This window comes from Monodon monoceros, unplaced genomic scaffold (genome assembly GCF_005190385.1).
Source record: "Monodon monoceros isolate NGI ecotype Baffin Bay Population unplaced genomic scaffold, NGI_Narwhal_1 Super_Scaffold_9, whole genome shotgun sequence".
In the NCBI taxonomy this organism is placed as follows: domain Eukaryota; kingdom Metazoa; phylum Chordata; class Mammalia; order Artiodactyla; family Monodontidae; genus Monodon; species Monodon monoceros.
Window position 1 is genome coordinate 36,900,349 of NW_021703786.1, and position 14,434 is coordinate 36,914,782.

The 14,434-nt window shown below is 53.5% G+C and overlaps 1 protein-coding gene across 4 annotated transcripts in view; it reads left to right on the forward strand.

Annotated features, from left to right (window-relative positions):
* The window catches only part of PRKCA (protein kinase C alpha), a 371,195-nt gene that overhangs the window by 321,021 nt on the left and 35,740 nt on the right, over nt 1-14,434 (forward strand). For all 4 annotated transcript variants that reach the window (XM_029212920.1, XM_029212921.1, XM_029212922.1 and 1 more), the window contains 5 exons: nt 2,073-2,204; nt 3,193-3,366; nt 5,365-5,456; nt 7,642-7,704; nt 8,609-8,747. In XM_029212920.1, coding sequence (XP_029068753.1) covers nt 2,073-2,204; nt 3,193-3,366; nt 5,365-5,456; nt 7,642-7,704; nt 8,609-8,747 — 600 coding nt within the window. The remainder of the gene's footprint in view (nt 1-2,072; nt 2,205-3,192; nt 3,367-5,364; nt 5,457-7,641; nt 7,705-8,608; nt 8,748-14,434) is intronic.

Genomic DNA, 14,434 nt, shown 5'->3' on the forward strand with positions numbered 1-14,434 from the left:
GGACGGGGTGGTCCTGCAGTTGAGGGGAGTGAATGTAACCCACGTGGTTACGTCCTGGCTCCTCACAAGTCTGTCTGAAAACTCCTTCCACCCTTTGCCAACGGGGAGGCCTGCTGAGGTCTCCTTCAGGTTTTGTTTCTCTGGAGCATCTGTGTTTCCAGTGGTCCCAGGTTCACGCGTCTTTCCCGCCACCTCGCACATGCGCTGTCACTAGAGCCCTAGTACAACTGCCTTAAGTACTTCCAGCCTTGAAGCAAAAGAGTTGGGCCATCCTTCCCCCATGTTTTAGTGCCTCTGCTTAGATGGGTTCACTCAGTTCATCCGAGCTGGCACTCAAGCCCCAGGGTTTGATCTCTCTACGAATGGGTTATTTTGATCAGAGAAAAGCGTCACCTAACAGCCCAGCATGTGATGAACACGATCGGGCTTCACTTCTTTCTTCCTTCGACCATAATGCTGAGTGCACAGCTCGTGCCGAGTGCGGGACCGGGCCTGGGGCCGCGGAGGCGGCTGACGGGCTCCTTCTGCAAACGCAGACCTCCCCAGCAGAGCCGGCTGCAAGCAGCTCACTCAGTAACTGTGCATGAAGGGCTCCTGCGCATGGGGAGGGTGGGTGATTCCTCGAGAGCCTCCTCTGCTGCTAAAGAAGCAATCCACGTTTCCCCCCAAGGGCTGGGGCCGCTCTGGTCATACACAACAGCTCTCGAGAGCCTTCTCCACCTCCTGCCATCTCCCTGGGAGCCAGAGCTGCCCTTGCTCAGATCTGCTGGACCGCCTCATTAAGAACAGGGCCAGAGCCAGAGTCTTTGCCGTTCGGCTCAGGGCTGCCTTTCCAGCTGCTGACCGGCAACCGGCGCCTCCCCAGCAGGTGGATTTCAGCCTGTGGGGAAGCCCGCACCTGCTCCAGCGCCTCCACGGGCTCCCCCACCAGCCCAGATGCCCCGTGTGGTCCCCTTGCCTTGTCTCCTCTGCACCTTTCACCTCTGACCTGAGACTCTAACTCCCCGTGAGAGTACCGAGGGGTGGTCTTTACACTGCATGAGTCTAGTGGATGAGAACTCCCTGGGGTAACTCACAGGTCACGACCCAGGAATCTTCAAGTGCAAAGAGCACTGTGGGCTTCGTGGGAAACCAGATGCTCTTACGTCACCATTCTTCATGAGTCCAGCTCTTTACCTAAAAAAAAAAAAAAAAAAAAAAAAAAACCAACCCTCTGTTCTTCTTACTGAGCCTTTTAAAGCAGCAATAACTCATCCCCACGGCCTGCCATTAAGCAGTTGTTCCCCAGAGGACACGCTCTCCCTTCCTGCATGGGTTTCTGCAGATTAAACTCAAGTTGGAAAATCTGCAGATAAGGAAAGCGTCAGCACACAGTTTATTTCTTTTATTACACTAACTGTCACAAAGCCCCGTTTTCCCCAAGAAGTTAACCTTTCCATCCCTGGGTGAGAATTAACCCTCCCTTTGCCAGAGTCCTGTGACTTGATTCTCGGTTAAAGACATAAAGAGTCGGGCTTCCCTGGTGGTGCAGTGGTTAAGGATCCGCCTGCCAATGCAGGGGACACGGGTTCGAGCCCTGGACCGGGAAGATCCCGCATGCTGCGGAGCAGCTAAGCCTGTGGGCCACAACTACTGAGCCTGCACTCTAGAGCCCGCAAGCCACAACTACTGAGCCCGCGCGCCTAGAGCCCGTGCTCCGCAACAAGAGAAACCACCGCAATGAGAAGCCTGCGCACCGCAGTGAAGGGTAGCCCCTGCTCGCCGCAACTAGAGAAAGCCCGCACACAGCAACAACCCAAATGCAGCCCCAAAATTAATTAATTAATTAATTAATTATTTTAAAAGAAGACATAGAGAGTCATCTTGTGATGAGTACGGGCAACTCTTTGCTCCTTTGAAAATGTTGCCGTTAGGGTGAGTATAGCCACGGAGGTAGGAAGAGATGCTTCATCACCCTGGTTCCCTCTCTCACCCCATCCCATCTCCACACAGTATCCAGCTCAGCCACAGAGTTTTCTGTCACTTTTTTCCCTGGGAGAATGACGGTTTTCACGTGTGTGCTTGTTGTTTAGAAAGCCAAGCTCGGCCCTGCTGGCAACAAAGTCATTAGTCCTGACAGGAGACAGCCTTCCAACAACCTCGACAGAGTGAAACTCACCGACTTCAACTTCCTCATGGTGCTGGGCAAGGGCAGCTTCGGGAAGGTAAGAGAGCCGGGTCCACGACAAGGCCGGGCTTTGGCAGAGAACGTTGGGGTCAGTCCTGTTCTCCCCGAGGATTCCAGAGCAACCCTTTAGATTCCCTGTGCTCTGCACACGTTTCTCAGTGGTTTCCCACTTCCATTTCATTAAAAACAACTGTATCCAAAAAGCCACACGAGGCTCCTGGTGTGTCTCCGTTTCTGGGTGCATGACGGAGTGGGTTCTCCAAAATGTTGGACGAGTAGTTTTCACAACTAAAAATTAAATGTTGGGGCTTCCCTGGTGGCGCAGTGGTTGAGAGTCCGCCTGCCGATGCAGGGGACACGGGTTTGTGCCCCGGTCCGGGAAGATCCCACATGCTGCGGAGCGGCTGGGCCCGTGAGCCATGGCCGCTGAGCCTGTGCGTCCGGAGCCTGTGCTCCGCAGCGGGAGAGGCCACAACAGTGAGAGGCCCGCGTACCGCAAAAAAAAAAAAAAAAAAAATTAAATGTTGACTCATAGTAAGCAAACGTGATCATTAACAGATGCTGAACTGGGTTTCTTCAGTGGTCGGCCTGTGTACCTACGTTTGCTTCTCTGGCCCCATATCTCATGATAGATCCAGGCACTGATTTTGATCCTGCCCCCTTTTTTCTGGACTTGGCTCCTGACTTGTGAGAAGTGTACAAAGGTCAGTCACATTTCTGCTCTGAGGATGCTCCTGTAATACGTGCCTGACGCAAGACTCCTGCAGAGAATGTCGAGTATCCCTTTCAGCGGCTGCAGTGGCGCCCTCGTGTGGCAACAGCCCACAAGGAGTATAAACCTCGGCAGCGTAGAAACTAGGCAGCCTGAGGAATTTCCTGTGCGGCGACGAGCAGTATTTCAAAACTGGCACACGGGGTGGAGCTTCATTAACATCGACGAGTCCGCACGCACGGCCTGAGCGGCTCCCCGCCCCCATGCCGGCCGTGTGCCGGGAGCGTTCAGGCTGCCCTCGGTCTGCCCGCAGGTGATGCTGGCGGACAGGAAGGGGACGGAGGAGCTGTACGCCATCAAGATATTGAAGAAGGACGTGGTGATCCAGGACGACGATGTGGAGTGCACCCTGGTGGAGAAGCGGGTGCTGGCCCTGCCGGACAAGCCCCCGTTCCTGACGCAGCTGCACTCCTGCTTCCAGACGGTGGTAAGGGCCCTCGGGAGCTGCCCCCAACCGCACAGCGTCCTCGGAGTCCGAGCCAGCCTTCCGCCTGGGAAGAGGCTGGGGACAGACGAAGCGTGGGGACCTCTCAGCCCCACGTCCTCCTCTGCCGAGCAGCCCGGGTACCACTGGCGGATTCGGGGCATCCCCCTCTGTGATGTGCCCTACTTAGAGAATTAGTGTTAGTTCCATTTAGTTCCGTGAATGCTTAGAGCAAAGGTTTCCTTAACGCACACCGGGCAGTGTTAAGACTTAGAGAGACAAAACAGTAACTCACAGTCCTGGCTCATTAAGACCCCCGGTGCAGCTGTCAGAGCATCAGGAGACCCACCCTCGTGACAGAGTATGTTCTGGAATGCGCACAGCAGGGGGTGGCCGCCTGGCCTGTTTTGTATGGCCCGTGAGCTCTGAGAAAGGTTTAGAGAAAGGACTGTTCTGTAACGTGCGAGCATTAGATGAAACTCTGATTTCAAGGTCCACGAATAGTTTTCTTGGGACGCAGCCCTGCCCTTCACTCACCCAGCCTCTGCCGCTTTCATTCTGCAAAGGCAGAGCTGAGCAGTTACAAGACACACACAGAGCCTAAAATATTCACGCAGTTACAAGACACACACAGCCTAAAATGTCCACTGTCCGGCCCTTTACAGAAAACGTTTGCTGAGCCCTGCCGTACAGGTTAACTAAAGAGAGGACACAACAATCTCCAAAGCACTAGTTAGCCGATCATGGGACCCTGGCATGGTGCTTGCGAGTAACCTACAAGAAATAGAAACATTTAGATGGCACCACAGTGAGGCCATTCCCAAAGACGGGCTCTGCACGCCTCCGCGGCTGTCCTGCAGACGTGGCTCAGTACTCAGTAGCCGTCGTGGCTACTAGCAGAGCAGCACCCTGGAGCCTCGGGTGGACAGTGGGGCCACAGGGTCGGGCCCCGGCCACTGCGGGTCAGCCTACTGCCGGCAGCCGGCCGGCCCTCTGCTCCCAGCAGCAGCTCCTAGGTAGCGCCAAGGGGGGAAGTTAGCGATATGCAGTGAAGAGAAAGAAACCCAGCCCAGATCCCGTAGCCCTGGTTACACTGATTAAGCTCTGGAAAGCTACAAAGCAGAGAAATAAAATTGAAATGAAAGTTTGTAACAGGAAAGCGAGAGATTGAAGCTCCCAGAGCCGTTTCCCTGGCTGTTAGCAGCAGTTGCATCATTTTTCTTTCTTCCTGTGCACTGCTTTAATGTGTAATAACCTCTGTGAAATGGTGGTGTTTTCTGGAAGAGAGCAGAGGTCAGCTGCTACCTGTGCCGTGCAGTTACTTCCTCCTACACCCACTCAGTCTCCCTATCTGTCCCAGCGTGTTGTCCTCATAAATATGCAGATTTACTTAGTTCTGTGATGTACGAGCTTCATGGGGCCAGCACTTAGCATATCAGTGACAGAAAATGAAAAACAACACTTGGGCATAAAGAGAACATTGGGTTAACCTCTCCACGTACAGTCCCATCCCTCACAGTGAGCATCACTGAGCACGTGTAATTTACAAGCCCGACCTCACCACGAGCTTTGCTCTCAGGAGCAGCTGGGTAAACACGTTACTTTACTGTGGCATTGCCTCCTAGACATTGCGAACCAGAACGCTGGTTAAAACGAAGTAATTGGCCCATATGGATCCTTCACGCCGTCCCTAACTTAGAAGTGTGTTCTGCGTGTAGGAGAAAAGGGAAGGTTTGAGGCCGTTCCTCTGATTGGGAGCGGACAGGTTGACGTAACCCGTCGTTTCAGGGTTACGTCGTGACTCTGTGCGTCCCAAGGGCCTCACGCGATAGGGCTTATTACTTATTCTTTATTTGGGGGAGAAAACCGTGACCGACTCTACTGGGCAAACCCGCCAGTGCGGCCCACGTTTTACTAACGAGACGGCAGAGCACAGCTGGGAGAGTGGAGGCCGCCACCCTGCTGCTGTCAGCCTGCTCACCTGTCAACCTTGGTCCTCAGGATCGGCTGTACTTCGTCATGGAATACGTCAATGGCGGGGACCTCATGTACCACATCCAGCAAGTAGGAAAATTTAAGGAACCGCAAGCAGTGTGAGTAGTTTGTAGTTGAGTCCCCGAACGTAGACCGCGCGGCACTCCCACCCGGGAGCCTCTGCTGGGGGGATCTGGAGGCGGGGCTGTGCCCGGTTTGGGGTGGAATACCGTCACCTTCCCGGGGGCAGGTTGGTTGACAGGGTCCACCTGAACGTCTCCTCCGGAGCAGTTTATTCCACTTCCGGCAAGCTGGAGATGCAGGTGTCTAGATGCCCTGTCACCCCATTCCACCCTTGTCGATCGAGCCATTCACTCATTAATTGAACAAATAAAGGGGCTCTGGGTGATGGGCCGAGCAGAGGGCCTGGCTGGGGAACAAGAGAGCCTGGAAGGGGCCTCAGGGGGGCCTGGCAGCATCAGGTGAAGTTTCCACGGGGCCCTGGCCAAGAGGAGTTGGAAGGATGGCCGGCGGAGGCCGGGCAGGTGACAGTCTGTGTGGAGGACACAGGCTGGAGCCTAAGCCTAGCCAGTGCATGGAGAGACTTTCTGGAGGAAGAAAACCAGAACTTGGGGCCTGGGGGTGAGGAGAGAGAAGCCGCTCCAGGTGCTGCCCCTCTGTAGACTGGGGAGGGGCAGCCGTCCGGAGGAGCAGGTTGCAGGGGATCACTTAGGAGGTCTCAGTGGCATGCAGGCATCGGCGGCCCCGGAGAGAGATGTGGGCTCCAGGGAGAGACAGAGAATCATCCATCTAGAGGCAAGGCTTTGAGACCTGAGGAATCACCCCATTTTCCAGGGGCCAGGAAGTCACGGGAAACTCACAGAAGCAAATCTAAACACACAGCTCTTTTGTCCCCGGAGTGAGGATGCCCAGTGCGCAGGTGCCCTGATGAATCGAGTGGGCAAACGTTAATCGGGTTCCGGCCGATGTTCAGTCTGAAAGATATAAGCCTGGGGCACTTCCGGCCCGTGCGGGGTGAGCCAGTCTGGGGAAGGCTCACTGGAGACAGAACGGGGCATTCTTGGGCAGATGCTCAAAACCGGAGGGGTGGGTGGCCCTGTCTCTCGTGTTGTTAGTTACAGAGCATTAAAATGCACAGGTTACAGAACGAAGCTTGACAACACAGAGCTGTAAAGAGCCACCTTCCATCATGAACTAACAGGCCGTCCCATTTAGTACCGTCCCCTTGTATTTGTGCTGCTGGAAAGTTTTTCACTTTAAAAATATAGAAAAGCACGAAAAAATCATATGACAGTTACCTGTGACCCCCTTCTCCCTCCTCGGCCCCCATCTCCTGCCAGCCCTCAGAGGTGCCCCTGCCCCCCGTTGCGGGTTTGATGGTGTTTCTCTGCTCGTGTAAACACGGGTGCTTATTGGAAGCCTCCCGGGCATGACGTTTACACGGGCAGCACCTTGTGTCTTCTTAGACGTCAAGAACTCCTAAACGCTGTGCAAAGCTTAAAACCTCCTTCAGCACTCATTCGGAGTTTCAGATATTGACCCCTGAACAATTCTGAAGCGAAGGCAGTAACTGCTTTTTATTATGAATTATTTCAAAAAGTGCATCAGGGGGCTTCCCTGGCGGTCCAGCGGTTAAGACTCTGCGCTTCCAATGAAGGGGACGCAGATTCGATCCCTGGTCGGGGAACTAAGATCCCACGTGCCTCGCGGCCAATAAATAAATAAGTTTTTAAAAATTGTAAGAATATTGTAAGAATGAAAAAAATAAAAAGGGTGCATGAGGTCTGAATCCTGGTGTGGGTCCCATTTCTCCCAGCGCTTGGGGTAGGGGTGAGGGGGTGAGTAAACCACCTGCAGAGAGCATCACACCTTGTCCTTTGTCTTCAGGGCACAAGTGTATTTTCAAACACTAATGTATTGAATAGGAAAATGGAAATTTGCTCCAATCTACTATAGCCCTGACAGAACAGCCCAGCAGACAGCCACTCTTTAAAAGATCATATTCAGAATGTCCTTTAAGCAGTAATTACCTGTCTACCTGCCCCAGACAAGAAGCGCTTATTGGGGACAGGTGATAAACCTGCTTCATCGATTTTACTGGCTGTGTCATTCCTTGGGGAAGTTGGAGGCAGAGGGTTGACGACACATGTAGGGCAGTGCTGAGCTCTGCTCGTCCAGGGTCTTCCGTTCTTTTGCCATTTCGATGCCCGATCCTGAGGGTAAAAAGTATCCAGCAGGCCAACGAAAGCAAGCCAGACACCTGACAGGTGTTTTCTTTTGCAGGTTCTACGCAGCAGAGATTTCCATTGGGTTGTTCTTTCTTCATAAAAGAGGCATCATTTATAGGTGTGTATCGAAGCCCTGCTGGCCGCAGCACTGTGGAGGCTTTGCTGGACCTCTGGGCTCTGTGGGTGTGAGTTCTGTGATGGGGACTTATAACATGGAGCGGACCCCCCCACACACACCACCACCACCACGCCCCGGGTCACGGAGACCTGTGGGGACCACCATTCTTTCCACAGCCTCCGGGCAAATCCGAACCACCTTCTGGTTTCCGGACCTCAGAAGATCGTTTATCTCATTTCTGCTTCTGCAAGAAAACATGCTTTTCTTTTCCCTGCCAGCTCCTTCCTCTGCCTTTGACTTGGCACAGAGGTGAGGGGCCAGTGAAAGCTGCATTTCTGTTGGCGATGCTCCGTAGGAACACGGGAGCTGGGAGGGGAAGGGGACAACTGTTGGATTCGGTTCCTCCCGTTGTTGGTTACAATGAAGGGAGAATGTTCTCCAGTATTAAGCGGAGAGTAATTAGAAGACCATACAGCACGGGGCAGAATGGAAGGGACGCGGGCGACCCAGCGAGGTTGTTCTGAGCCCGTGATTTGCACACCTGGCTGTGTGTCTGATCTCTCCGGGTGGGACACTAATAAACCGGTGACTGGGGTCTCCTCAGAGCTGCTCATTTGGGATCTGTGGTGATTCACCTGCACAGCCAAGGTCGGGAATCACTAGCTCAGCCGTTTAGTCATTCGTTCAGTCTGCATTTATTAAGTACCTGCTGCATGCTAGGCACTACACTGGGCTCTAGAGATGGAAAAATAAATAAGTCCTAATTCCCGGTCCCAGCACTCCCGTGACCGTAGTTAATGTGCCATTGGGATGCAGCCACTCACGGGGGCTTCTGTCTCACGAGCAGCAGAGCAAAGCATGTGACATTATGGGAAGGACGCTGATGCCACCCGCTTCTTTGCAGAGACCTGAAGTTAGATAACGTCATGCTGGATTCGGAAGGACATATCAAGATTGCGGACTTTGGGATGTGTAAGGAGCACATGATGGACGGGGTGACTACCAGGACCTTCTGCGGGACCCCGGATTACATCGCCCCGGAGGTAGGACCCCGACTGGCCTGGTTTTTTAGACCAAGGGCTTTCCAGCTACAGACACAGCCCCCTCGTAGGATGTAGAGTCATCCCTGAATCACCAAGTCGATATGTGGGGAATAAATAATACAGAAAAAGAAACCACGAGAGCTCCCCACACAGAGTAAGGATACGCCTTGGTTCACGGAACTTTTGTTTTTGTTACACGTACGTGTGAGATGCATGCGTGGTAGAACGTATTTCTTACGTGGTCACCAGCAAACCAGCTTAAGAAACACTGTGGGGCAAAGAAGGGAGGATCTTGCTTGTGAGAGGGCTCTGCATGGAAACACTGGGTCAAAGGTGGTCCCGGTGATGCCTCTTTAGCAAAATCAGAGTGATTTATTTTTTGTTTTGTTATGGTTTGTTTATTTTTTTATTGAAGTATAGTTTATTTATAATGCATTAGTTTCAGGTGTACAACAAAGTGATTCAGTTATATAAGTGTGTATGTATCGATGTATACATATATATATATATATATATACATATATATATATATATATATATATTCAGGTTCGTTCTCAGATTTCCTTTCCGTTATGTGTTATTACAAGATATTGAATGTAGTTCCTTGTGCTATACAGTAGGTCCTTGTTGTTTATCTCTTTTATATGCCATAGTGTGTATACGTTAATCCCAGTCTCCTAATTTATCCCCCCCTTCCCCTTGGTGACCGTAAGTTTGGTTTCTGTGTCAGAAAATCAGTGATTGGTGCTCTCAGCGACACACCGCAGTGGATCATGGGAAGAGCACACCCACGTGGTTCTAAGCAAAGTGGCTCCAAGATTTGTGTGTTGACAGCAGTGGCCATGCTGCATTGTCTTTGTCATGACACATATTGAGTGGCTTTCTTCCTATTTTACAAAGCTTCCTACATGCCAGTGATTGGGTGGGTTAGAACCCTGGGTCGCTGTGTAGCCACCTTTCTGACCACGCCCCACCCTGTGGACGGCACCGTCCCTTCCCCACTGAGCTCCAGCAGGGAGTGGGTGATGGATTCCACGGTAGGCCAACCTTCAGCTCTTTGTAGAGCTCTCGTGTTAGCTGTCGGGTGGCTTTGTGGTATTTATTCAGCATAGCGCCTCGTGCATTTATCTCCGAGGCAGTAGAAATAATCAAAAAGACACGCGATTGGAAATCCGACCAGTGTGAGCTGCACTCCTGACTTTATTATTTACAGGCTGTGGGAACTCAGGCAAGTTTCTCAAACTGTCTGAGCCTCCGTTTCTACAGTGGCAAGTCAGGGATAATACTGTCCGCCCTGTAGAGTTGCTGAGGACTGAGGCGCCTAGTACAGTGTTTGCACCTGGCAGCCCTCGTTATACCCATTATTCCAAAAGGGAAGCTAATCTTTATCCCTTTGTTAAGGCTTTGTTTTGCCTGTTATATTCCTAGACAGTGTAGGAACACAGGCTTAGAACATTGACTTAGAAACTTAAATTCTGAATTACGTGGGCAAAGATGGGATGTTCTCTTGATACATAACCTACATAACCTCTTTCCCTGCAAACAACTCACACCTTAGTATCTCCATGCATATAATGAGCTTAAACCTTTTTCAAACATGAAGGATAGAGAAATGGTACAGAAAAAAATGCAACCTCCTGATGCAGTATTTATTCTGAAGCCTTCTCCTGGCTGACACGTATTAAACAGGCTGTGATTGTTAGCTGTGCCCACTCTGTGTAACACCCACCAGTTGCTGTCAAAGCCTGGTGGCCGGGAATGGCAGCAGCTTGAGGAGTAAAGGTGGCTTTTGAACTTCATCAAGACCAGGTCCCTGCTGCTCAAACAGTTAGCTTCCTGTGTTCAGCGACACCTCAGCCGTCTGACATCACCAGGGTGACGGCGTTCCACATAGATGACATTGTCCAAATAATTGAAGTTGGTTGCCTTTTTTTTCAAGGTTCCTCGCGGTGCTAATTTCATGTGGCTGCTGTAACAACCGCCAGCTTAGTGGATTAAAACAGCGCGAATTTATTATCTTAGGTTCTGGAGGTCAGAAGCCCAGAGCAGTCTCACTGGGCTAGCGCCAAACTGTCGGCGGGGCTGCACAGCCTCCAGCAGCTCTGGGAGAATCTGTGCCTGGTCCAGCCTCTGGGGCTTGTCTGCAGCCCTCGGCTCATGGGTCTTCTACATCTTCTGTGCCGGAAGCGTAGCATCTTGTAATCTGTCTCCCTCTCTTTTCTAGCCCTGGCCCTCCAGCCTCCCTCTCCTAAGGACCTTTGGGATTACATGGGGCTCACCCAGATAATCCAGGGTCATCTCCCCATCTCAAGGGGACATGCCTTGTCGGTCGCAAGGCAAGTTGGTCCTTCGTTCACTTGACTCACTTGCCACATCGGATTCTGAGCCTCTTGCAGTCTTCCAGAAGCCTGTCCTAGAAGACCCTGGCCATTGCTGTCTTCCTGGTCACTTTTTTGGGCCAACAGAGACTAGGTTGGCCTGGAAAAGACCCTTTGAACTGAGAAGTTGTTTGCCATTTAGGAGATCGCACCTGCATGGGGTTGGCCATGTCATGCTAAGAACCTGAGGACATGGTATCAGAGAGAGGGATGCTGGGAACATCCATCAGAGAGAGGGATGCTGGGAACACCCATCAGGGAGAGGGATGCTGGGAACAGGCCGTCAAAGAGGGCTTTATGGAAAACAAGCTTTGGGCCTCTTGATACACACTGGATCACATGCTCTGGCTCCGGATACCCTCAGGTTCTGTAAGCCTTCATTCCTCTCCTTATACCCACTGTGCAAGCAGTCAAGGAGCACCTGCCATTTATCGAGTGTCGACTGTGTGCTGGGCACCTTCTGTACTTTCTTCTCATCACAAACCCTGTAGAGGAACAGGCCAGCAGGCCTGTCTTTCAGATGAGTGTCCGAGGCAGTCAGTAACAGCCTGGGGCCACGTTTGCTAAAAGTGCTGGAATCCAGCTGCCTCCCCAGGCTCAGGCCGCCTGCAGACCTTCGCACTGCCCGCCATGCTGAGCCACTCAAACCCGGAGCAATCTGTGTGTCCAGAGAGCATCCTGCACGCTTGCTGTACCAAGCGTGGCATTGTGGGGACACAGAAAGAGAGCACGCGGGGCCTTGCCCTAGAAGTGCTTCCCGTCTAGAGGAGGTGCCGCAAACAGGAACCAAAATCTACACCTAGATGCCGGTTGACTTTCAATGAAGAATAATCCGCGCTCCTTTGGGAGCTCCGTCAGGAATAACTTTAGGTTGTTTCGCCTTTTGCTAGCATTTTCTTCATAAGGGTCCAGGAATTTGGCATATTTCACCCAAGGAATCATTGCAGGGTAGAGAAGAGACCATCTAGGTTCCAAGTTTCTGAATTTGCTCAGAGGTGAAAATAATCTTGTCCTCTGTGTAAATCTTTCTGTCAGGCAAAGGCAAAATAATTATCTTAGGTGGCATTTTCCTAAATAGGCAAAGCGGAGGCTTAAATGTTTATGGCTGTTCGTCAGAAGCCTTGAAATGGATCTCGGTACTGTAGCATCTCCTTAGCCGGCAAAGATGAGCAAAGGCAAAAAATGTCACTGACACGCAATTTTGGCGCCGAGATGGACGCTGGGAAAGGGGCACCAATCAGGAGCTAATCCCTGAAGCCGACGTGAAGGGGACTCTTTGCTTTGACATAGAAAGGGTCCTTTGAGGACAGCGAGAGAGCCCTTGAGGCTTCACCTGGGTTTCATCCCCCATCTGAACGTCGGCTGCTCCGGGCGAGCGAGATCCAGTCGCAAGGCGGGTATCTGCCGCAGCCGAGCAGCAGCCTGGACGCTAGCATCGCCCGCCCTTCCCTGGGAGAGCGAGGCAGCGGTAGGGGCGAAGCTTTTGGAAAGTGCACCACGTGGGACCCTCGCTCTCGGCCTGGTCGTGCCGGGGTGTGTAGCCCACACACAGAGGGCGTCACCCACAGTGTGGGCAGTGCCTGTTCCAGACCAGGCCCTCGGAACGCAGCTTCCGCTTGGTCATGCCTGATACACGAGCAGAGGTTGCGCCACTTGGTAGGAGACAAAGGTGGGATTTGCAGCCAAGACGTTCCGACCCCAAAGCCTGTGTATCCTGTGCACGTATCGCAGCACCTCCAGGGAGATGAGAAGACTCCCCGAGGGAAAGAGCAGTGAGGAACGAGCACGGAGATGAGACAGCCCACTTCTTCTTTAACGTCCGAGGGGTCTGAGTCCTGACCAGGCCTTTCCGTCTCTGGGGCAGCGAGTCAGGATCGTGGTCCAGCTGCCCATCCTAGGCAGACCTCTCAGAAGCCGGGGTGAGCCAGCAGCTCTAAGCCCCTCCCCCTCAGGTGCTCACCGAGGGTCCACCAAGCACCCCCTGCCAGGAGGGTCAGGGGCTGGAAGCAGTTAGGAGCGGGCCACTGCAGCCCAGGGGAGCTCAGAGACACGGGCAAGACCGTGTCCCCAGGTGACGACAGACGGCCCCCCAGCACGGGACAACCCCAGGGGGAGAAGCCTACGGGTACCCCCGCCACCAACTGCCCCAGGCAGATGCGCACACTTGCCATCCGTGTTGGGCTGGATGTGTTCAGAGAGCTGGAGGCCCGTCCCGGGGGTCTCAGCCCTGCGAGAAGGCCAGCACGGGATTGCCCATGACGACAGCCAGAAGTCTGCATTTTTATGTAAAATATGCCTGATTCTTCTCTCCTTCCCTCTACCTGGACCCTCCTTTCTCGGGGGTCAGCCTGCTCCCTCCTTCTCCTCCTTGAAGCCTTGGCACAGATGTCACCTCCGGGAGGTCACCTTTCCCGGCCACCCTGGTTCAGGGGGCAGACCTCCAGCCGCGTCCCTGGTCCCCTTCCGCGGTGCACGTCACCCTTGGATAGACCACGTCGCGTGCTCACGTGTTTACTTCTTTCTTTGTCTCCCGCTGAGCTCCAGGCAGCAGGACCCTTGGCTTTTGTTCACGGGTGGGCCACTACCCCGGGGGCAGGAGGGATGTGGGGTGGGGGGGTCGGGGGCGGGCGTAGCGAGCTGTGTGTCCGGCCATGGCCGGGGCAGGGCAGATGGGCCGGGGCACAGGGCCGAGGCTCAGGCACTGAGGGGTCGGGAGCTCCGGGGCTGGAACCCAAGGCTGATGGCAGGTGACAGAGCGTGCGGGGGCAGGGGTGTGGCCCCGCGCCCCCCCTCACCCACCGCCGGGGGTCCCCAAGGGTCCAAGGTGGACGGGAAGTCAGCTCAGGACCCGAGGGGCCAGAGTACTGACCTCCCCGGAGCTTCTCCTGGCCTCTGGGGAAAGAGTTGTAGAGAGGGGCAGAGAATAAAAGAGATCTAAAAGTCACATGAGAAAAGACCTCGTTTGGTGCACACGGCTGAGCAGCCAGGCCGTAAATTAGCCCCTGCCAAGCTGGGAAGAAACGGGGAAACGAGATGGAAAGAAGCCAGTGAGTGCCAGCAGTGGCCCCTCTGAGATCAGCGCCTCTGGGCCACTGACCCCAACCCGGCCCAGGCGGGCGGCCGCGGAGAAAGCCCTTGATTAAAGAAAGAGAACGATAAACGAGAAGACTCTTTCTTTCTATCAAAGGCCAACTTCCCTCTGCGTCAGGTCACGGTCCAGTGACTCCAGCGTCACAGGGAAGATGAAGCAGCCGCTTTCCCCCCAAGAAATGTTTAAAGAGCCGAGGCCAGGCGTTCTGGGGGGCAGTT